At 36.4% G+C, this 25363-nt stretch overlaps 1 protein-coding gene across 1 annotated transcript in view; it reads left to right on the forward strand.

The window, feature by feature from the left end:
- Positions 1-25363, forward strand: part of LOC134244849 (queuosine 5'-phosphate N-glycosylase/hydrolase-like) — a 40948-nt gene that overhangs the window by 13654 nt on the left and 1931 nt on the right. Inside the window, exons 3-6 of the mRNA XM_062727099.1 lie at positions 18756-18853; positions 22479-22611; positions 22905-23054; positions 23721-23844. Coding sequence (XP_062583083.1) covers positions 18756-18853; positions 22479-22611; positions 22905-23054; positions 23721-23844 — 505 coding nt within the window. The remainder of the gene's footprint in view (positions 1-18755; positions 18854-22478; positions 22612-22904; positions 23055-23720; positions 23845-25363) is intronic.

Here is a 25363-nt window from a genome sequence, read left to right on the forward strand (position 1 = left end):
TCCCAAAAGCTTTATGGTTTGCGCGTTGGGGATAAAACAGAAAAAGGCGACATGGGTTCAATCCTCTTTGCGACCAAAATTTTGAATCACTTTTCAGCTCGATTATACGAGATTTTTTTTCCTGAATCGGACGGAAGACCTCTCGTTGCTAGCAACGAGATCGTTTCTAGTTATTATTATTATTCTTTTTTCTTCTTATTTCTTCTCCGGTACTTTTTTGTCCGCGAGTGTTCTCAGAAACTGTTCACCCAACTGAGCTAAAACCTTTTTAGGGTTAATAGGTGTGTTGTGTAGGTGTGCGGAACGAAGGTCATTTTGCGCGCATACGCCTGCACGTGCGGGCGCGTGAAATGAGTGAAATGACTAATATATTTAATATAGCCATAACTTTAACATTTTCCGATGAAATGCTTTGAAACTCATTATATAAGGATATATTAATAGTGTAGATAATTTGTCAAATTAGCAAGAACTCACGCGCATTTACGTGCGCTTCGCTCTGATTGGCTGAAACAAAAATCTCAATATCTTTTCTGTTTTTTGACGAAATGGTATGAAATTTAAAATATAAGCATACTTTAAGATGTCCTACAACATGATGTATAACATTTGTCATGAAAGCATGCGCATGCACGTGCGCTGCAATCTGATTGGCTTAAACTTCAAATGGCTGTTCCTCCCTTGTTTTTCAACCAACCACGATAAGATTTAGAACATAGACAGACACAATAGACTCCTATAAGAAGTTACGGTCATCATGCACATGCATGCACGCGCATGCACGTGCGCTTTGCTCTGATTAGCTGAAACAAAAATCTCAATATCTTACTTGTTTTTTGACAAAATACTTTGAATTTTAAAACATAATCATACCTTAATACGTCCTAAACTATGATATATAAAAGTTTTCAAGAAACCACGCCCATGCACGTGTGCTGCGATCTGATTGGCTTAAACTTTAAATGCCTATAACTTTTTTGATTCTCAACAAAACAGGATGAAATTTAGAATATGAATAGATATGACGGATTCTTACATTATGCTACTATCAAACTTGAATGCAAGGACTTGCATGCACGTGTGCGCGCGCAATGCGTTAAATGACCGATTTACTTGATATAGTCGTATTTTTTTTTATGAAACGTTTCAAAATTCAAAGAATAGAAACACATTAAAAGTGTAGTCACGATGATATAGCTTTCATGCATTGCACCTTCGCGCGCGTGCAATGATCAAATGACTTGTATACTTGATATGGCCGTTACTTTTATATTTCTTTATGAAATGCTTTGATGACCTTGACCTTTGACCTTGACCTTTGACCCCTTGACCCAAAGGTCACAATCCAGCTCAAGTTCGTAAAATGTATTTACAAACTCACTTTAACAAATGCTTAGAATAAAAAAGTCCCCCCCCCCCCTTCTCCTTAAAAAAAAAAAAATCAATAACAACGTAGAAAATTTCTCTGAAACTCGATCAACACCTGGGATCGACATAAAATTTCACTTAAGGTGCAGAAAAGACTTCATAGAAAGTTTCCTGAAAGTTTTACGGTAAGTCTCTAAAGTATATAGAAATTATGAATTTTTACGGCAAAAATTACAAATTCTGTCGTGTTTGAAATTTAAGTGCAGACGAACAAAGATATGATATAAACCTTTTAAAGCCTATTTCTCCAGATGTCGTTAATAGCATTCAATTCTACTGATATGAATTAATATTTTAATACCAAGCATTCTTCTTTTATTTCACCATTGAAATTTATCTGAATTTTTTTTAGAATTACAAATCCCCAGAAATAGCGAGTTTCGGTATATTAAAAAGCAATACACGTTTCTTTCCAGTAAAACCTCACGTGTTTGAATTCATGAAAAAATATTAATAAGGGGGTGTTAAACAATACCTGTCACATTAGCTGACACCAAAAAACCAGGGTACGTACACGACATTTTCTGATTAATTTGCAAATGCAAACAGGGCTACCCTCAAATCCACGTGTTTTCCATGTCTTTATAAACATCACAAAAGCACCCCAGGAAGTAGCCTCCTATGCCCTGGAGAAATAGTTCCTGTCAAAAAACTTTATTTATTTATAGAGTAGATAAAATTTCCTAGGCACAGGTACCAGAGTTGTCAAACTGGCCTGGAAGGAAATTAAAAAAACTCTCAAAAGAAAGGAAAATCGGCTTAATGTATGGACCTACAATTGACTAAGTTCATTTTGATTGGTCAATTACCGGTGTGGTACCCCTAGTCGCCTTGAACCCAGTCCTGTCTTTCTGAAGAAAACCAACTCCGAGCCCGATGTAAAAATCTTAGTAGAGAAATGAGAATTTGAATTTTGCTGCCTTATTATGTTCCCCAAACGAAGTTTGGGAACATATTGTTTTTACTCTGTTTCTTATTATTAATCTTCCGTCTCCAACGGAAGACCTTCTTGTTTTCGTTCGGTTTCTTTTTCCCTATTATTATTATTATTCTTCCAACCGATTTTGTGCAAGCGATTTCTCAGAGATGGCTCGTCCGATTTCTACCAAACTTTCAGATCTGAAAGATATTCAATTGATCTTGATAGGTTTTTTTCCTTTTTGATTATCTCACTTCCGGTCGTGAGATATGGACGATTTTCTGATTTTCAGAGGGTCGGCTTGTCCGGGAAACTCCTCCGAAACGACTTAAGATATGGACTTGAGATTTTTAGGGAAAATAGAGGAAGGTTTGGTGAGTTGTAATTGGGTCTCCAAATCTTTCTAGCGCAAAAGGCACCGAAGTTCGGTAGGGCCGAAAAAATGTCTCAGAAATATCTCACAAAATTTGACGCATTTTGTCTCATATCTTCACTCCTGTTCATAATTTGTTAAAACATATTGAAGACAAAATGTTCAATATCGCAAGACCTTTCATTTGATATAAAAAAAATAGGGCTGACCCTTCAAATTAGGGGCTAAGAGGGGCCAAAAGTCTTTTATCTATAACTCTCTAATGATCAATTCTTTGTTATACATTATTGATCAAAAGTATTCATCTTAACAATTAGATTATAACTATCTAAGTTGTTTGAAAATTGGCTTATCTGAATTCTAGATATTAATATTTGAAAATCTGAAGCGGGCCCCAGATGGCGGCTGTCTTTGTCAATTCCGCCATTTCGCAATTGGGGTTTATGGAGGCAGCTGAGCGTTTGATTAAACCATTCTGACATACGAATGCATGAAATGTAAACAAAACTACTTGGACTTTCACGTAGTAGTACGTTGCAATTCAGTGTCGATCTTAACACTTAATTTCCGTTTCACTACTTAAGTGTAACTGGGCTAGATACGATATATGTAATGTGTACAAAGACTTTTTAAACGTCGAAATAAAATAAAGGCGATAAGAACGTTTTATTTATTTTATTTCATTGCAGCTATCACACCAATTTAATAGATAAGTTCAAAGAAAATGCGCGAATATTTACTCCTGGCGTTTGGCGCAAATTATTAATAGTGACCCGCCTTTTATGATTCTTAGACAGGTGTACTGTTGCAAAAGTATACACACAAGTATATTTAGAGCAGTACTCCCAAAAGCTTAATGGTTTGCGCGTTGGGGATAAAACAGAAAAAGGCGACATGGGTTCAATCCTCTTTGCGACCAAAATTTTGAATCTTTTTCTGTGATATTCATGGCATAAGTAAAGGCCCCTATTTGCTGATTTAACGTATAATCAGTTTCTTGATTTGATAAAGAAGAAATTAAATATCTTTGAATGTCTTAGAACTTTCGCAAGCGTAGGTTCAACGTTTTCTTAAACACTAAAAAATATTCATTTCATTTTCTCATAAATAGGCTGCGCGGATAATACACATGGTGCCAATGTGCAGGTAAGGTCATCCCCGTGATGGGGAATGGACCTGTAGAAAACCTTCTCTGGTTCTGCAGAGTCGAGTTTTTAGCAAATAAAATGTATGAAAATGCACGAATATTTACTCGTGGCGTTTGGCGCAAATTATTGATAGTGACCCGCCTTTTATGATTCTTAGACAGGTGTACTGTTGCAAAAGTATACACACAAGTATATTTAGAGCAGTACTCCCAAAAGCTTTATGGTTTGCGCGTTGGGGATAAAACAGAAAAAGGCGACATGGGTTCAATCCTCTTTGCGACCAAAATTTTGAATCACTTTTCAGCTCGATTATACGAGATTTTTTTTCCTGAATCGGACGGAAGACCTCTCGTTGCTAGCAACGAGATCGTTTCTAGTTATTATTATTATTTTTTTTTTTTTTCTTATTTCTTCTCCGGTACTTTTTTTTGTCCGCGAGTGTTCTCAGAAACTGTTCACCCAACTGAGCTAAAACCTTTTTAGGGTTAATAGGTGTGTTGTGTAGGTGTGCGGAACGAAGGTCATTTTGCGCGCATACGCCTGCACGTGCGGGCGCGTGAAATGACTGAAATGACTAATATATTTAATATAGCCATAACTTTAACATTTTCCGATGAAATGCTTTGAAACTCATTATATAAGGATATATTAATAGTGTAGATAATGATGACACTGTCAAATTAGCAAGAACTCACGCGCATTTACGTGCGCTTCGCTCTGATTGGCTGAAACAAAAATCTCAATATCTTTTCCGTTTTTTGACGAAATGGTATGAAATTTAAAATATAAGCATACTTTAAGATGTCCTACAACATGATGTATAACATTTGTCATGAAAGCATGCGCATGCACGTGCGCTGCAATCTGATTGGCTTAAACTTCAAATGGCTGTAACTCCCTTGTTTTTCAACCAACCACGATGAGATTTAGAACATAGACAGACACAATAGACTCCTATAAGAAGTTACGGTCATCATGCACATGCATGCACGCGCATGCACGTGCGCTTTGCTCTGATTAGCTGAAACAAAAATCTCAATATCTTACTTGTTTTTTGACAAAATACTTTGAATTTTAAAACATAATCATACCTTAATACGTCCTAAACTATGATATATAAAAGTTTTCAAGAAACCACGCCCATGCACGTGTGCTGCGATCTGATTGGCTTAAACTTTAAATGCCTATAACTTTTTTGATTCTCAACAAAACAGGATGAAATTTAGAATATGAATAGATATGACGGATTCTTACATTATGCTACTATCAAACTTGAATGCAAGGACTTGCATGCACGTGTGCGCGCGCAATGCGTTAAATGACCGATTTACTTGATATAGTCGTAATTTTTTTTATGAAACGTTTCAAAATTCAAAGAATAGAAACACATTAAAAGTGTAGTCACGATGATATAGCTTTCATGCATTGCACCTTCGCGCGCGTGCAATGATCAAATGACTTGTATACTTGATATGGCCGTTACTTTTATATTTCTTTATGAAATGCTTTGATGACCTTGACCTTTGACCTTGACCTTTGACCCCTTGACCCAAAGGTCACAATCCAGCTCAAGTTCGTAGATGTATTTACAAACTCACTTTAACAAATGCTTAGAATAAAAAAGTCAACCCCCCCCCCCCTTCTCCTAAAAAAAAAAAAAAATCAATAACAACGTAGAAAATTTCTCTGAAACTCGATCAACACCTGGGATCGACATAAAATTTCACTTAAGGTGCAGAAAAGACTTCATAGAAAGTTTCCTGAAAGTTTTACGGTAAGTCTCTAAAGTATATAGAAATTATGAATTTTTACGGCAAAAATTACAAATTCTGTCGTGTTTGAAATTTAAGTGCAGACGAACAAAGATATGATATAAACCTTTTAAAGCCTATTTCTCCAGATGTCGTTAATAGCATTCAATTCTACTGATATGAATTAATATTTTAATACCAAGCATTCTTCTTTTATTTCACCATTGAAATTTATCTGAATTTTTTTTAGAATTACACAATCCCCAGAAATAGCGAGTTTCGGTATATTAAAAAGCAATACACGTTTCTTTCCAGTAAAACCTCACGTGTTTGAATTCATGAAAAAATATTGATAAGGGGGTGTTAAACAATACCTGTCACATTAGCTGACACCAAAAAACCAGGGTACGTACACGACATTTTCTGATTAATTTGCAAATGCAAACAGGGCTACCCTCAAATCCACGTGTTTTCCATGTCTTTATAAACATCACAAAAGAGGAAGTAGCCTCCTATGCCCTGCAGAAATAGTTCCTGTCAAAAAACTTTATTTATTTATAGAGTAGATAAAATTTCCTAGGCACAGGTACCAGAGTTGTCAAACTGGCCTGGAAGGAAATTAAAAAAACTCTCAAAAGAAAGGAAAATCGGCTTAATGTATGGACCTACAATTGACTAAGTTCATTTTGATTGGTCAATTACCGGTGTGGTACCCCTAGTCGCCTTGAACCCAGTCCTGTCTTTCTGAAGAAAACCAACTCCGAGCCCGATGTAAAAATCTTAGTAGAGAAATGAGAATTTGAATTTTGCTGCCTTATTATGTTCCCCAAACGAAGTTTGGGAACATATTGTTTTTACTCTGTTTCTTATTATTAAGGTCTTCCGTCTCCAACGGAAGACCTTCTTGTTTTCGTTCGGTTTCTTTTTCCCTATTATTATTATTCTTCCAACCGATTTTGTGCAAGCGATTTCTCAGAGATGGCTCGTCCGATTTCTACCAAACTTTCAGATCTGAAAGATATTCAATTGATCTTGATAGGTTTTTTTCCTTTTTGATTATCTCACTTCCGGTCGTGAGATATGGACGATTTTCTGATTTTCAGAGGGTCGGCTTGTCCGGGAAACTCCTCCGAAACGACTTAAGATATGGACTTGAGATTTTTAGGGAAAATAGAGGAAGGTTTGTTGAGTTGTAATTGGGTCTCCAAATCTTTCTAGCGCAAAAGGCACCGAAGTTCGGTAGGGCCGAAAAAATGTCTCAGAAATATCTCACAAAATTTGACGCATTTTGTCTCATATCTTCACTCCTGTTCATAATTTGTTAAAACATATTGAAGACAAAATATTCAATATTGCAAGACCTTTCATTTGATATAAAAAAAATAGGGCTGACCCTTCAAATTAGGGGCTAAGAGGGGCCAAAAGTTTTTTATCTATAACTCTCTAATGATCAATTCTTTGTTATACATTATTGATCAAAAGTATTCATCTTAACAATTAGATTATAACTATCTAAGTTGTTTGAAAATTGGCTTATCTGAATTCTAGATATTAATATTTGAAAATCTGAAGCGGGCCCCAGATGGCGGCTGTCTTTGTCAATTCCGCCATTTCGCAATTGGGGTTTATGGAGGCAGCTGAGCGTTTGATTAAACCATTCTGACATACGAATGCATGAAATGTAAACAAAACTACTTGGACTTTCACGTAGTAGTACGTTGCAATTCAGTGTCGATCTTAACACTTAATTTCCGTTTCACTACTTAAGTGTAACTGGGCTAGATACGATATATGTAATGTGTACAAAGACTTTTTAAACGTCGAAATAAAATAAAGGCGATAAGAACGTTTTATTTATTTTATTTCATAAAAGTTTAAAGAAAATGCGCGAATATTTACTCCTGGCGTTTGGCGCAAATTATTAATAGTGACCCGCCTTTTAGGATTCTTAGACAGGTGTACTGTTGCAAAAGTATACACACAAGTATATTTAGAGCAGTACTCCCAAAAGCTTAATGGTTTGCGCGTTGGGGATAAAACAGAAAAAGGCGACATGGGTTCAATCCTCTTTGCGACCAAAATTTTGAATCTTTTTCTGTGATATTCATGGCATAAGTAAAGGCCCCTATTTGCTGATTTAACGTATAATCAGTTTCTTGATTTGATAAAGAAGAAATTAAATATCTTTGAATGTCTTAGAACTTTCGCAAGCGTAGGTTCAACGTTTTCTTAAACACTAAAAAATATTCATTTCATTTTCTCATAAATAGGCTGCGCGGGTAATACACATGGTGCCAATGTGCAGGTAAGGTCTTCCCCGTGATGGGGAATGGACCTGTAGAAAACCTTCTCTGGTTCTGCAGAGTCGAGTTTTTAGCAAATAAAATGTATGAAAATGCACGAATATTTACTCGTGGCGTTTGGCGCATATTATTGATAGTGACCCGCCTTTTATGATTCTTAGACAGGTGTACTGTTGCAAAAGTATACACACAAGTATATTTAGAGCAGTACTCCCAAAAGCTTTATGGTTTGCGCGTTGGGGATAAAACAGAAAAAGGCGACATGGGTTCAATCCTCTTTGCGACCAAAATTTTGAATCACTTTTCAGCTCGATTATACGAGATTTTTTTTCCTGAATCGGACGGAAGACCTCTCGTTGCTAGCAACGAGATCGTTTCTAGTTATTATTATTATTATGTTCCCCAAACGAAGTTGGGGAACATATTGTTTTTACTCGGTTTCTTATTATTATTATTCTTATTATTATTTTTCTTTTCGGGAAAAAAGTGATCTTGTAAACTACACAACGACTTAGTTTGAAACCTTTTTAGGGTCAGTAGGCATGTTATGTAGATTTGCCGAACGAAGGTCATTTTGCGCGCACGTGCTTGCAAGAGCGCGCACGTGCAACACGTGAAATGACCAATATAATGATATGCCGTAACTTTTCTATTTTTTGATGAAATTTTTTGAAACTCATAATGTAAGGATATATTAGTAGTATAAACAAGATAGCATGGTCAAAATAGCAAGATCTCACGCGCATGCACGTGCGCTTCGCTCTGATTGGCTGAAACTAAAGTCTCAATATCTTTCTTGTTTCTTTCATAATCCTTTGAAATTTTGAACATAGTCCACATTATGAAGATCTACGCAATGATATATAAGAATTTTCATGAAAATGCGCATGTGCGCGTGCTGCAAGCTGATTGGCTGAAACTTTAAATGGCAATATCTTTTTTGTTTTTTGACGAAATTCTTTGAAATTTAAAATATAGTCATGCATTAAACAAAATATCTACAAAATGATATAGAAAAATACATGCAAACACGCGCATGCACGTGTGCTGCAATCTGATTGGCTGAAACTTTAAATGGCTATTTCTCCTTTGTTTTTTGACGAAATTCTTTGAAATTTAAAATATAGTCATGCATTAGGATATCCTACAAAATGATATAAAAAAAATCATGAAATAACGCGCATGCACGTGTGCTGCAATCTGATTGGCTGAAACTTTAAATGGCTATAACTCCCTTGTTTTTCAACCAAACAGGATGGGATTTAAACATAGATAAATATAAGGGACTCCTACAAAACGTGGTCATCATGTATACGCACGTGCGTGCATTTGAAACGAGTATATATAAAAATACACTTGAATGAGTGAAATTACTTTTAATTAAATGCTTTAATAATATATGTATATTAAAATATATAAATAGTGTAGACAAGATGATATGGTCATAACGCACATGCATTCACATTTTGGGTGCAATGCTAAAAATTGAATAAATTTTTGGTATCCTTCTGGGAAAACGTTGTTAAAGTAAAAAATGCACAGAGTTTGTCTTATTTAATGAAGCTTACAGGGAATATGGCACCGAAAGGGAGTTGGGGAGCGTTTGGGGAACATCTTAACGGTTCCCGTTACAATTAGCACTAGAAAACATATTGTTTTTAGCTCTTATGTTATTATTCTTTTTTCTTCTTATTTCTTCTCCGGTACTTTTTTGTCCGCGAGTGTTCTCAGAAACTGTTCACCCAACTGAGCTAAAACCTTTTTAGGGTTAATAGGTGTGTTGTGTAGGTGTGCGGAACGAAGGTCATTTTGCGCGCATACGCCTGCACGTGCGGGCGCGTGAAATGACTGAAATGACTAATATATTTAATATAGCCATAACTTTAACATTTTCCGATGAAATGCTTTGAAACTCATTATATAAGGATATATTAATAGTGTAGATAATGTGACACTGTCAAATTAGCAAGAACTCACGCGCATTTACGTGCGCTTCGCTCTGATTGGCTGAAACAAAAATCTCAATATCTTTTCCGTTTTTTGACGAAATGGTATGAAATTTAAAATATAAGCATACTTTAAGATGTCCTACAACATGATGTATAACATTTGTCATGAAAGCATGTGCATGCACGTGCGCTGCAATCTGATTGGCTTAAACTTCAAATGGCTGTAACTCCCTTGTTTTTCAACCAACCACGATAAGATTTAGAACATAGACAGACACAATAGACTCCTATAAGAAGTTACGGTCATCATGCACATGCATGCACGCGCATGCACGTGCGCTTTGCTCTGATTAGCTGAAACAAAAATCTCAATATCTTACTTGTTTTTTGACAAAATACTTTGAATTTTAAAACATAATCATACCTTAATACGTCCTAAACTATGATATATAAAAGTTTTCAAGAAACCACGCCCATGCACGTGTGCTGCGATCTGATTGGCTTAAACTTTAAATGCCTATAACTTTTTTGATTCTCAACAAAACAGGATGAAATTTAGAATATGAATAGATATGACGGATTCTTACATTATGCTACTATCAAACTTGAATGCAAGGACTTGCATGCACGTGTGCGCGCGCAATGCGTTAAATGACCGATTTACTTGATATAGTCGTATAATTTTTTTTATGAAACGTTTCAAAATTCAAAGAATAGAAACACATTAAAAGTGTAGTCACGATGATATAGCTTTCATGCATTGCACCTTCGCGCGCGTGCAATGATCAAATGACTTGTATACTTGATATGGCCGTTACTTTTATATTTCTTTATGAAATGCTTTGATGACCTTGACCTTTGACCTTGACCTTTGACCCCTTGACCCAAAGGTCACAATCCAGCTCAAGTTCGTAGATGTATTTACAAACTCACTTTAACAAATGCTTAGAAGAAAAAAGTCAACCCCCCCCCCCCCCTTCTCCTTAAAAAAAAAAAAAATCAATAACAACGTAGAAAATTTCTCTGAAACTCGATCAACACCTGGGATCGACATAAAATTTCACTTAAGGTGCAGAAAAGACTTCATAGAAAGTTTCCTGAAAGTTTTACGGTAAGTCTCTAAAGTATATAGAAATTATGAATTTTTACGGCAAAAATTACAAATTCTGTCGTGTTTGAAATTTAAGTGCAGACGAACAAAGATATGATATAAACCTTTTAAAGCCTATTTCTCCAGATGTCGTTAATAGCATTCAATTCTACTGATATGAATTAATATTTTAATACCAAGCATTCTTCTTTTATTTCACCATTGAAATTTATCTGAATTTTTTTAGAATTACACAATCCCCAGAAATAGCGAGTTTCGGTATATTAAAAAGCAATACACGTTTCTTTCCAGTAAAACCTCACGTGTTTGAATTCATGAAAAAATATTGATAAGGGGGTGTTAAACAATACCTGTCACATTAGCTGACACCAAAAAACCAGGGTACGTACACGACATTTTCTGATTAATTTGCAAATGCAAACAGGGCTACCCTCAAATCCACGTGTTTTCCATGTCTTTATAAACATCACAAAAGCACCCCAGGAAGTAGCCTCCTATGCCCTGCAGAAATAGTTCCTGTCAAAAAACTTTATTTATTTATAGAGTAGATAAAATTTCCTAGGCACAGGTACCAGAGTTGTCAACTGGCCTGGAAGGAAATTTTTAAAATTTAAAAAAACTCTCAAAAGAAAGGAAAATCGGCTTAATGTATGGACCTACAATTGACTAAGTTCATTTTGATTGGTCAATTACCGGTGTGGTACCCCTAGTCGCCTTGAACCCAGTCCTGTCTTTCTGAAGAAAACCAACTCCGAGCCCGATGTAAAAATCTTAGTAGAGAAATGAGAATTTGAATTTTGCTGCCTTATTATGTTCCCCAAACGAAGTTTGGGAACATATTGTTTTTACTCTGTTTCTTATTATTAAGGTCTTCCGTCTCCAACGGAAGACCTTCTTGTTTTCGTTCGGTTTCTTTTTCCCTATTATTATTATTATTCTTCCAACCGATTTTGTGCAAGCGATTTCTCAGAGATGGCTCGTCCGATTTCTACCAAACTTTCAGATCTGAAAGATATTCAATTGATCTTGATAGGTTTTTTTCCTTTTTGATTATCTCACTTCCGGTCGTGAGATATGGACGATTTTCTGATTTTCAGAGGGTCGGCTTGTCCGGGAAACTCCTCCGAAACGACTTAAGATATGGACTTGAGATTTTTAGGGAAAATAGAGGAAGGTTTGGTGAGTTGTAATTGGGTCTCCAAATCTTTCTAGCGCAAAAGGCACCGAAGTTCGGTAGGGCCGAAAAAATGTCTCAGAAATATCTCACAAAATTTGACGCATTTTGTCTCATATCTTCACTCCTGTTCATAATTTGTTAAAACATATTGAAGACAAAATATTCAATATCGCAAGACCTTTCATTTGATATAAAAAAAATAGGGCTGACCCTTCAAATTAGGGGCTAAGAGGGGCCAAAAGTTTTTTATCTATAACTCTCTAATGATCAATTCTTTGTTATACATTATTGATCAAAAGTATTCATCTTAACAATTAGATTATAACTATCTAAGTTGTTTGAAAATTGGCTTATCTGAATTCTAGATATTAATATTTGAAAATCTGAAGCGGGCCCCAGATGGCGGCTGTCTTTGTCAATTCCGCCATTTCGCAATTGGGGTTTATGGAGGCAGCTGAGCGTTTGATTAAACCATTCTGACATACGAATGCATGAAATGTAAACAAAACTACTTGGACTTTCACGTAGTAGTACGTTGCAATTCAGTGTCGATCTTAACACTTAATTTCCGTTTCACTACTTAAGTGTAACTGGGCTAGATACGATATATGTAATGTGTACAAAGACTTTTTAAACGTCGAAATAAAATAAAGGCGATAAGAACGTTTTATTTATTTTATTTCATAAAAGTTCAAAGAAAATGCGCGAATATTTACTCCTGGCGTTTGGCGCAAATTATTAATAGTGACCCGCCTTTTATGATTCTTAGACAGGTGTACTGTTGCAAAAGTATACACACAAGTATATTTAGAGCAGTACTCCCAAAAGCTTAATGGTTTGCGCGTTGGGGATAAAACAGAAAAAGGCGACATGGGTTCAATCCTCTTTGCGACCAAAATTTTGAATCTTTTTCTGTGATATTCATGGCATAAGTAAAGGCCCCTATTTGCTGATTTAACGTATAATCAGTTTCTTGATTTGATAAAGAAGAAATTAAATATCTTTGAATGTCTTAGAACTTTCGCAAGCGTAGGTTCAACGTTTTCTTAAACACTAAAAAATATTCATTTCATTTTCTCATAAATAGGCTGCGCGGGTAATACACATGGTGCCAATGTGCAGGTAAGGTCTTCCCCGTGATGGGGAATGGACCTGTAGAAAACCTTCTCTGGTTCTGCAGAGTCGAGTTTTTAGCAAATAAAATGTATGAAAATGCACGAATATTTACTCGTGGCGTTTGGCGCATATTATTGATAGTGACCCGCCTTTTATGATTCTTAGACAGGTGTACTGTTGCAAAAGTATACACACAAGTATATTTAGAGCAGTACTCCCAAAAGCTTTATGGTTTGCGCGTTGGGGATAAAACAGAAAAAGGCGACATGGGTTCAATCCTCTTTGCGACCAAAATTTTGAATCACTTTTCAGCTCGATTATACGAGATTTTTTTTCCTGAATCGGACGGAAGACCTCTCGTTGCTAGCAACGAGATCGTTTCTAGTTATTATTATTATTCTTTTTTCTTCTTATTTCTTCTCCGGTACTTTTTTGTCCGCGAGTGTTCTCAGAAACTGTTCACCCAACTGAGCTAAAACCTTTTTAGGGTTAATAGGTGTGTTGTGTAGGTGTGCGGAACGAAGGTCATTTTGCGCGCATACGCCTGCACGTGCGGGCGCGTGAAATGACTGAAATGACTAATATATTTAATATAGCCATAACTTTAACATTTTCCGATGAAATGCTTTGAAACTCATTATATAAGGATATATTAATAGTGTAGATAATGTGACACTGTCAAATTAGCAAGAACTCACGCGCATTTACGTGCGCTTCGCTCTGATTGGCTGAAACAAAAATCTCAATATCTTTTCCGTTTTTTGACGAAATGGTATGAAATTTAAAATATAAGCATACTTTAAGATGTCCTACAACATGATGTATAACATTTGTCATGAAAGCATGCGCATGCACGTGCGCTGCAATCTGATTGGCTTAAACTTCAAATGGCTGTAACTCCCTTGTTTTTCAACCAACCACGATGAGATTTAGAACATAGACAGACACAATAGACTCCTATAAGAAGTTACGGTCATCATGCACATGCATGCACGCGCATGCACGTGCGCTTTGCTCTGATTAGCTGAAACAAAAATCTCAATATCGTACTTGTTTTTTGACAAAATACTTTGAATTTTAAAACATAATCATACCTTAATACGTCCTAAACTATGATATATAAAAGTTTTCAAGAAACCACGCCCATGCACGTGTGCTGCGATCTGATTGGCTTAAACTTTAAATGCCTATAACTTTTTTGATTCTCAACAAAACAGGATGAAATTTAGAATATGAATAGATATGACGGATTCTTACATTATGCTACTATCAAACTTGAATGCAAGGACTTGCATGCACGTGTGCGCGCGCAATGCGTTAAATGACCGATTTACTTGATATAGTCGTAATTTTTTTTATGAAACGTTTCAAAATTCAAAGAATAGAAACACATTAAAAGTGTAGTCACGATGATATAGCTTTCATGCATTGCACCTTCGCGCGCGTGCAATGATCAAATGACTTGTATACTTGATATGGCCGTTACTTTTATATTTCTTTATGAAATGCTTTGATGACCTTGACCTTTGACCTTGACCTTTGACCCCTTGACCCAAAGGTCACAATCCAGCTCAAGTTCGTAGATGTATTTACAAACTCACTTTAACAAATGCTTAGAAGAAAAAAGTCAACCCCCCCCCCTTCTCCTTAAAAAAAAAAAAATCAATAACAACGTAGAAAATTTCTCTGAAACTCGATCAACACCTGGGATCGACATAAAATTTCACTTAAGGTGCAGAAAAGACTTCATAGAAAGTTTCCTGAAAGTTTTACGGTAAGTCTCTAAAGTATATAGAAATTATGAATTTTTACGGCAAAAATTACAAATTCTGTCGTGTTTGAAATTTAAGTGCAGACGAACAAAGATATGATATAAACCTTTTAAAGCCTATTTCTCCAGATGTCGTTAATAGCATTCAATTCTACTGATATGAATTAATATTTTAATACCAAGCATTCTTCTTTTATTTCACCATTGAAATTTATCTGAATTTTCTTTAGAATTACACAATCCCCAGAAATAGCGAGTTTCGGTATATTAAAAAGCAATACACGTTTCTTTCCAGTAAAACCTCACGTGTTTGAATTCATGAAAAAATATTGATAAGGGGGTGTTAAACAATACCTGTCACATTAGCTGACACCAAAAAACCAGGGTACGTACACGACATTTTCTGATTAATTTGCAAATGCAAACAGGGCTACCCTCAAATCCACGTGTTTTCCATGTCTTTATAAACATCACAAAAGCACCCCAGGAAGTAGCCTCCTATGCCCTGCAGAAATAGTTCCTGTCAAAAAACTTTATTTATTTATAGAGTAGATAAAATTTCCTAGGCACAGGTACCAGAGTTGTCAAACTGGCCTGGAAGGAAATTAAAAAAACTCTCAAAAGAAAGGAAAATCGGCTTAATGTATGGACCTACAATTGACTAAGTTCATTTTGATTGGTCAATTACCGGTGTGGTACCCCTAGTCGCCTTGAACCCAGTCCTGTCTTTCTGAAGAAAACCAACTCCGAGCCCGATGTAAAAATCTTAGTAGAGAAATGAGAATTTGAATTTTGCTGCCTTATTATGTTCCCCAAACGAAGTTTGGGAACATATTGTTTTTACTCTGTTTCTTATTATTATGTTCCCCAAACGGAGTTTGGGAACATATTGTTTTTACTCGGTTTCTTATTATGTTCCCCAAACGAAGTTGGGGAACATATTGTTTTTACTCTGTTTCTTATTATTATTATTCTTATTATTATTTTTCTTCTTCCTGGGAAAATTTTGTCCACGAGTGATCTTGTAAACTACACATCCGACTTAGGTGAAACCTTTTTAGGGTTAGTAGGCATGTTATGTAGAGTTGCCAAACAAAGGTCATTTTGCGCGCACGTGCTTGCAAGAGCGCGCACGTGCAACAGGTGAAATTACCAATATAATGGATATTGCAGTAACTTTTCTATTTTTTTATGAAATTTTTTGAAACTCATAATGTAAGGATACATTTGTAGTATAGACAAGATAGCATGGTCAAAATAGCAAGATCTCACGCGCATGCACGTGCGCTTCGCTCTGATTGGCTGAAACTAAAGTCTCAATAACTTTCTTGTTTCTTGTCATAATCCTTTGAAATTTTGAACATAGTCCTACAATATAAAGATCTACCGCATGATGTATTAGAATTTTCAAGAAAGCATGCGCATGTGCGCGTGCTGCAAGCTGATTGGCTTAAACTTTAAATGGCAATATCTCCTTTGTTTTTTGACGAAATTCTTTGAAATTTAAAATATAGTCATGCATTAGGATATCCTACAAAATGATATAGAAAAAAATCATGAAATCACGCGCATGCACGTGTGCTGCAATCTGATTGGCTGAAACTTTAAATTGCTATTTCTCCTTTGTTTGTCGACGAAATTCTTTGAAATTTAAAATATAGTCATGCATTAGGATGTCCTACAAAATGATATAAAAAAAAATCATGAAATTACGCGCATGCACGTGTGCTGCAATCTGATTGGCTGAAACTTTAAATTGCTATAACTCCCTTGTTTTTCAACCAAACAGGATGGAATTTAGAACATAGATAGATGTAAGGGACTCCTACAAGAAGGTATGATCATCATGCACGTGCACGCACGTGCGTGATGTGAAATGAGTATATTTAAAAATACTCTTGAATGAGTGATTTTTATTACTTTTGGACTGAATGCTTTAATATATAGTATATTAAAATATATAAAAAGTGTAGACAAGATGATATGGTCATAACGCACATGCATTCACATGCGCTTGGGTGCAATGCTTCAAATTGAATTATATAATTGGTATCCTTCTGGGAAAACGTTGTTAAAGTCAAAAATGCACAGAGTTTGTCTTATTTAATGAAGCTTACAGGGAATATGGCACCGAAAGGGAGTTGGGGAGCGTTTGGGAACATCTGTAACGGTCCCCGTTACAATTAGCACTAGTTATTATTATTATTATTTTTTTTCTTATTTCTTCTCCTGTACTTTTTTTGTCCGCGAGTGTTCTCAGAAACTGTTCACCCAACTGAGCTAAAACCTTATTAGGGTTAATAGGTGTGTAGTGTAGGTGTGCGGAACGAAGGTCATTTTGCGCGCATACGCACGCACGTGCGTGCGCGTGAAATGAGTGAATTGACTGATATACTTAAAATAGCTATTACTTTTACATTTTTTGATGAAATGATTTGAAACTCATTATGTAAAGATATATTAATACTATTGATAATGTGACACTGTCAAATTAGCACGAACTCACGCGCATGCACGTGCGCTTCGCTCTGATTGGCTAAAACAAAAATCTCAGTATCTTCTCTGTTTTTTGATGAAATGCTTTGAAATTCAAAATATAGTCATGAATTAGGATATCCTACAATATGATATAGAAAAAATTTCATGAAATCACGCGCATGCACGTGTGCTGCAATCTGATTGGCTGACACTTTAATTGACTATATCGCCTTTGTTTTTTGTCGAAATGCTTTGAAATTTAAAACATAGTCATACATTAGGATGCCCTGCAATATGATATACAAAAAATTTCAAGAAATTACGCGCATGCACGTGTGCTGTGATCTGATTGGCTGAAACTTTAAATGACTATATCTCCTTTGTTTTCTGACGAAATGCTTTGAAATTTAAAACATAGTCATACATTAGGATGCCCTGCAATATGATATACAAAAAATTTCAAGAAATTACGCGCATGCACGTGTGCTGCGATCTGATTGGCTGAAACTTTAAATGACTATATCTCCTTTGTTTTTTGACGAAATGCTTTGAAATTTAAAACATAATCATTCATTAGGATATCCTACAATGCCATATAGAAAAATGATCATGAAATCACGCGCATGCACGTGTGCTGCAATCTGATTGGCTGACACTTGAAATGGCTATAACTCCCTTGTTTTTCAACCAAACAGGATGGGATTCAGAACATAAATAAATATAAGGGACTCCTACAAGAAGGTATGGTCATCATGCACGTGCACGCACGTGCGTGCATTTGGAACGAATGAAATTAGAAATACACTTGAATGAGTGATTTTTAATAATTTTGGACTGAATGCTTTCACAAATAGTATATTACAGGGAATATGGAACTAAAAGGGAGTTGGGGAGCGTTTGGGGAACATCTGTAACGGTTCCCGTTACAATTAGCACTAGTTTATAATGATGTGAATATTTATGCCTCCCTTCAAAGAAGGTGATACATATTTCTTTCGATCGGTCTGTCGGTCTACCAACAATTTCCGATCATTTTCTTTGCACAGGTTGCACATTCTGAAATTTTATGAAATTTGGTATACAGGTTTGTCATAAAAATATCTAAATCAAGTTGTGTTTTGGGTACGATCGAGCAATTTTTGATAGAGCTATGTCCCTTGTCCAAATTGGGGAAGAGCAATAAGTGTTTCTCATACATTTCTTGTTTCTCTTAAAATATTGTCCATCAAAGATGTATGAGTGTGCTAAGAAGAGTACGTACAATATCCAGTCCTGGCGAACGGAGCACGAATTAAACCCTCGGACCCAGGACGAATCAGCCCTCCACTGGTCAGTACCTTTTCATCTGCGTATAATTTTTGTTTTCCTTATTTTTTTTTATATTTGGCCAAAGGTTTTGATATAGACATGAAAATTTATCTAAAAATTTCCTTCTTTTGTGTGTAGAGAGCAGAATAAGTATTATTTATTTTTCACGCCTGTTATTGATTTGATATAAAAGTTTGAGTTTCAGAATAAAAAGAGGTATATTAGGTTTGTTATCTGCCGGTAAAGGTACATGTACATTGTAAAATAGATAAAAGGAACATAGGCGTCGAAAGCAAGTTGAAAGTCCTCCCCCTCCCCCCCCCCCCCCCCCCCCCCCCCCCCCGCCCCGGTTCTGACGCCTGTGAAGAAAATAAAAGTACTAGCAATGCTTTGAGAAGTTATCGTGGGATGCGACATCCAGTATTTTGAATATATAACATATTATAATAAAATAACATCAATTTGACCGCTAGTGGAACAAAATCATTTGTTGTAATTCAATTCAATTCATTTTATTGGGTAAGACCTGCATCTTATTGTATACAATGTAAATTTATAACAAATTAACAGTAAAGCAAGGTGCAGGTATTTTTCATCAGCATTAATGGATATACAATCAGTATCATGATGGAGAATGTAACAAGAGGCCCAGGGGCCACAGCGCTCACCTGAGTACATCGGCAAGGAAAAAGCACATATCAGATCAGAACTGAAAGTTTACTGAGGTGCGTGGCTTGAATTTTAACCCCCCCCCCCCCCCCCCGAGGATGATTCCTTATAAATATCACTAATCATGGATTTGAAGTATTTGAAAAGAAGATTTTAAAAGGTATCCCTATGTAAAACTTGGGTCTGCCATTTTGGCCCCAACCTAATCCCGGGGGTCATGATTTGAACAAACTTGAATCTACACTACCTGAGGATAATTCCACATGAGTTTCATCTTTCCTGGCCCAGTGGTTCTTGAGAAGAAGATTTTAAAAGATTTTTCCTATTTATTCCCATGTAAAACTTGGGTCGGCCATTTTGGCCCCACCCTAGCCCCGGGGGTTATGATTTGAACAAATCTGAGTCTACACTACCTGAGGATAATTTTACATGAGTTTTATCTTTTCTGGCCCAGTGGTTCTTGAGAAGAAGATTTTTAAAGATTTTTCCTGTATCTTCCTATGTAAAAATTTGATCTGCCATTTTGGCCCCACCCTAGTCCCGGGGGTCATGATTTGAACAAACTTGAATCTACACTACCTGAGGATTATTCCACATGAGTTTCATCTTTCCTGGCGCAGTGGTTCTTGAGAAGAAGATTTTTAAAGATTTTTCCTATATATATTCCTATGTAAAACTTGGGTCTGCCATTTTGGCCCCACCCTAGCCCGGGGGGTCATGATTTGAACAAACTTGAATTTACACTACCTGAGGATAATTCCACATGAGTTTCATCTTTCCTGGCCCAGTGGTTCTTGAGAAGAAGATTTTAAAAGATTTTTCCTATTTATTCCTATGTAAAACTTGGGTCGGCCATTTTGGCCCCACCCTAGCCCCGGGGGTTATGATTTGAACAAATCTGAGTCTACACTACCTGAGGATAATTTTACATGAGTTTTATCTTTTCTGGCCCAGTGGTTCTTGAGAAGAAGATTTTTAAAGATTTTTCCTGTATCTTCCTATGTAAAAATTTGATCTGCCATTTTGGCCCCACCCTAGTCCCGGGGGTCATGATTTGAACAAACTTGAATCTACACTACCTGAGGATTATTCCACATGAGTTTCATCTTTCCTGGCGCACTGGTTCTTGAGAAGATTTTTAAAGATTTTTCCTATATATATTCCTATGTAAAACTTGGGTCTGCCATTTTGGCCCCACCCTAGCCCGGGGGGTCATGATTTGAACAAACTTGAATTTACACTACCTGAGGATAATTCCACATGAGTTTCATCTTTCCTGGTCCTGTGGTTCTTGAGAAGAAGATTTCTAAAGATTTTTCCTATGTATATTCCTATGTAAAACTTGGGTCTGCCATTTTGGCCCCACCCTAGCCCCGGGGGTCATGATTTGAACAAACTTGAATCTACACTTCCTGAGGATGATTCCATCCATATGAGTTTCATCTTTCATGGCCCAGTGGTTCTTGAGAAGAAGATTTTTTAAAAATGCCATTAATTTTTCTCTAATTCATAATTATCTACCCTTGGAAAAGGGTGTGGCCCTTCATTTGAATAAACATGAATCCCCTTTACCCAAGGATACTTTGTAGCAAGTTTGGTTGAAATTGGCCCAATGGTTCTTGAGAAGAAGATGAAAATGTGAAAAGTTTACGACAACGACAACGACAGACAACGGACAAATTTTGATCAGAAAAGCTCACTTGAGCCTTCGGCTCAGGTGAGCTAAAAACCATTTTTTCTCTTTAGATATTTATAAGAAAGTATGACAGTCATTACGTAATAAAGCATGGTACAGAAAAATTCCCAGATTACAATTTGAAGGGTCCTTAACATTGGGTGCACATAGCAGTTGTATGAATTTAAACATTGATGGTTTTCCCCGAAAAATTAAAAATATATTTTACTCATAAATCCTTATATCGTTGACATTTCAAAATGAAATTGATTTCATCTTCAATTTCAGATCCACACAATTTGTTCTCGCGTGAGATATTTTTATGGCGTCCACTTTCTATAGCTAAATTATGTGAGGATAATCTTATTTTGCTAATTTGCTTTTTATAAATGGAAGAAATAGGCTTTACCAAATAATATTGCAGTGTGAAGTGGTCAGTAATGTTCTTGAATAACATACAACTTGATGAATTATTGATATCTGCAAAGATATTCTGACATAGTTGTCAATAATTCCTGCTTTATAATTATAAAAATGCATGGCTGTTACAACCAATTCTTTCTTGGTCAGTACACATGTATCCTAATCCAATTGCGAATAGTTTATCTTTAATATTAAAAGCCCAATTCGTAACCATATCCATTGGTTGTTCAAAACTCTACAGCCGTAGTTAAGTTGTAACAAAAAGTGAGAGCATAGTTTCAGTGTTTAAGCTCACTTACCATAGATTTTAGACAGAACATTGCTTTTTACCTTGACAGGCAGCTGCTTTTGAGTTACATTAAAATTTTTAGTTTTCTCAACATTAATGGTCAGATCATTTCGAGGCATAATCATACTAAGTATTTAACATTTGTTGTAGTTCTTGTACAGATTCAGCAAAACAGACCATATCGTCTGCATACATCAAAGTAAAAGGATTCATCTTGAAGTTCAAAACGAACGTTATTGTATTTAATGAATTCGGTCTCAAAATCAATTTACATGCATTGAAAAAAGGTTAGGGGACAGAACTTCTCCTTGTAACAGACCTTGGGTATTTTCAAAAACCTCTGATAAAACTCTTGCCGATTGACACAGGATTTCATATTCTCGTATATAGCACGTATAATTTTAAGTAATTTCCCTTAAATTCCGTATACATTCCATACATATAAAAAGCTTTCTTGATTTTGTAAATATTCTTTGGTCTTGTGAGGAATCGACTGCATTGTGTAACTTTTAATAATCAGATAAAAGTAATGATTTTACTTTAGTATACTGCATCGTATTGAAACTAAGGAGAAGTTGTGTTTTACACAGGGTATTTGTAGCAGACACATTAAACTTTTCTTTTTGGTCGGACGACGAATCTCAGAAATACTGCGTCAGATATAAAGGGAAGAAGTACACGGGCTACTGGTCATGGTGTGCCGCTCTCAATAGGGCGCTGGAGGTAAATAGATAGTTACACAATAAAATCAGATAGTTTAAAAATTTTAAAGGATTAGATCTTTTTATTGGTATGAAATGAAATTGGTGCCAGTATTACTTTTTTCAATATTGGAATTTATAATTCCTTACTATTCGACTCGTATAAATTTTATGTCTAGAAAAAATTTAAAGTACAGTGTAATCTGTTATGCTGGATATCTTTCCGTCTTTAAGCTGTTAGCTTAATTCGCTAAATACCTTACTATGGATAAGTATATGTTCTGTGCATGGTCACCCCTCTCCCTTTTTTAACAGAATGGTGTCAAAATAACAGATGCCAGTTTCTACGCCGATATTACCGAGAAGAAACTTGCAGAGGTTCTGAAATCAGACTCTGATATACCAATACCATTATTAGAACAAAGGGTTTCAGTTCTGAGAGAAGCGGGAAAAGTTTTATTAGAAGTAAGTTAAGAAATGTTTTAATGTATTGTATGAGTTTGTTACTGCGTTTACTTAAAGAAATAAATTAAACCAATTTCTCCCAGATAATAGCATTATAATAGCATTTATTTTATTCAAGAAGGATATGGAGATAACGTTCAGTATTCGATTTCAAAGTCCATAAAACAATACAGAATGAGAGCAAAGCAAAAACGGACCTCCAAAACATCAGAGGTTGGATTGGGTACCATAGAGGAGTGAGCATCCACTGCCGACGGGTCACACACACCCGCCGTGTGCTCCTTGCCATGATCGGGAAATAACGCAAGAAACCGTCGTCAATTCAGTGTATAAATAATCTTGTAGCCAAAATTTTAACTCCTTCATGGCACCCGAATCCCGCCTCTGAGGTTTTTGGAAGTCCATGTTTGCTCTGCTCCCACTTTGTATTGTTTAAATGAAATGGACTCTGAGCTTGAATGCTGTTTGTTATCTCCCTATTTCATTGTAAAAGGAAATTTATATTTTGGTCAAAGAGAATAAATACTGTGTACTTACCCTAGACCCGTGTAATTTTAGACCTTTTCATCAAATATTTGTTTTTCATTCCTTTACATCGGGAAAAAGAATCTTCTAAAAAGTACTGAAAAGACACAATTTCAAATTGTTAAACTTTTTTCCCCACAGAAATATGATGGAAATTTTTCAAACTGCATTAAGGCCTGCAATAAAAGCGCACAGTCGTTAATGCGTTTGATTGTCCAGGATTTCCCCTCTTACAGAGACGAAGCTGATTACGAGGGAAAGAGAGGTATTAGTTTATACACGGATGTCTTAATTAATTAATATTAAAATTTCCAAAAGCTTAATGCGATGTTGTTTTTTTCTTTTTGATCCTAGATTTAAAAGTTCTTGATATATTCTCTAGAACCAGTGGGCCAATCTTCACCAAACTTTTACCACAAAAGCATCCCTGCATGCACTACTGAATTAATTATTCCCTTAGATTCCAAAAAATCCCCTGTCCTCCCCCTGTCAGTCCCTGACATGTTCCTTTCACTCCCTGACTCACACCTATGATCCTCTCTCATTGTCCCTGACTACCCTGTCTACTCCCTATTGTTCCCGACTACCCTGTCTACTCCCTGTCATCCCCTGTCATTGTCCCCGACTACCCTGTCTACTCCCTATTGTCCCCGACTACCCTGTCTACTCCCTATTGTCCCCGACTACCCTGTCTACTCCCTATTGTCAACTTTCATTGTCCCCGACTACCCTGTCTACTCTCTGTCATCCCCTGTCATTGTCCCTGACTACCCTGTCTACTCCCTGTCATTGTCCCTGACTATCCTGTCTACTCCCTATTGTCCCCTGTCATTGTCCCCGACTACCCTGTCTACTCCCTGTCATTGCCCCTCTCTACTCCTGTCTACTCCTGTCATCCCCTGACTTCTTTGACCTCCCTTTCCATTCCCTGTTGTCCCCTGTCCTTGTCTATCCTGACTTCCCCATGTCGTCTCCTGACATTCTCTGACCTCCCTGTCCACTCTCTGTCGTCCCCTGTAATTGCCCTTGTCTACTCCCTGTCGTCCCCTAACTTCTCCGACCTCCTTGTTCACTCCCTGTCTTCCCCTGTCATTGTCCCTGACTATTCTGTCTACTCCTGTCTTCCCCTGATATTCTCTGACCCCTCCTGTCCACTCTCTGTCGTCCGTTGTCGTTGCCCCTGTCTACTCTCTGTTGTCCCCTGACTTCTCTGACCTTCCTGTCGTCCTCTGTCGCTGTCCATGTCTACCCGTACTTCCCCATGTCGTCACCTGACATTCTCTGACCTCCCTGTCCGCTGTCTGTCGTCCTATGTCATTGTCCTTGTCTATCCTGACTTACCCATGTCGCCCCTGACATTTCTTTTGCAAAGAAAAGGGGTTTCAGATATATTCTTGTTGCAAATTAAGAAGTTGTGAGAAAGTCCATAGACTTAAAAATTCTAAGGTTTTGTGAATATATAGACTTAATAATAAGTTCACATTTTTTTAATGCATTAACTAAAGCCTTTGTGTAGTTTCTATGATTTGTATCGATTGTTTCAGTTTGGTAGCATTTCGGATAAATCTAACAGCAAAGACCAATTGGGTAAAGGGAATTCCAGATTATTCAAGTAAACAAAGGGCTGTGTTCTCTTCAAAGGAAGATAATTGAAATTGGTGAAATTTTGTGGCCATTTTAAAATTTTCTCAAGAATCACTGGGCAAGAATTTAAAACTTATTCAAAAACTTTACTACATATATAGTTTAGATTCAAAATTGTTGAAATGACCCAAGGGGGAGGC

The sequence above is a fragment of the Saccostrea cucullata genome, unplaced genomic scaffold, assembly GCF_032062105.1.
Source record: "Saccostrea cucullata isolate Sc308-1 unplaced genomic scaffold, CSIRO_AGI_Scuc_v1 ctg2541, whole genome shotgun sequence".
NCBI classification, from domain to species: Eukaryota; Metazoa; Mollusca; class Bivalvia; order Ostreida; family Ostreidae; genus Saccostrea; species Saccostrea cuccullata.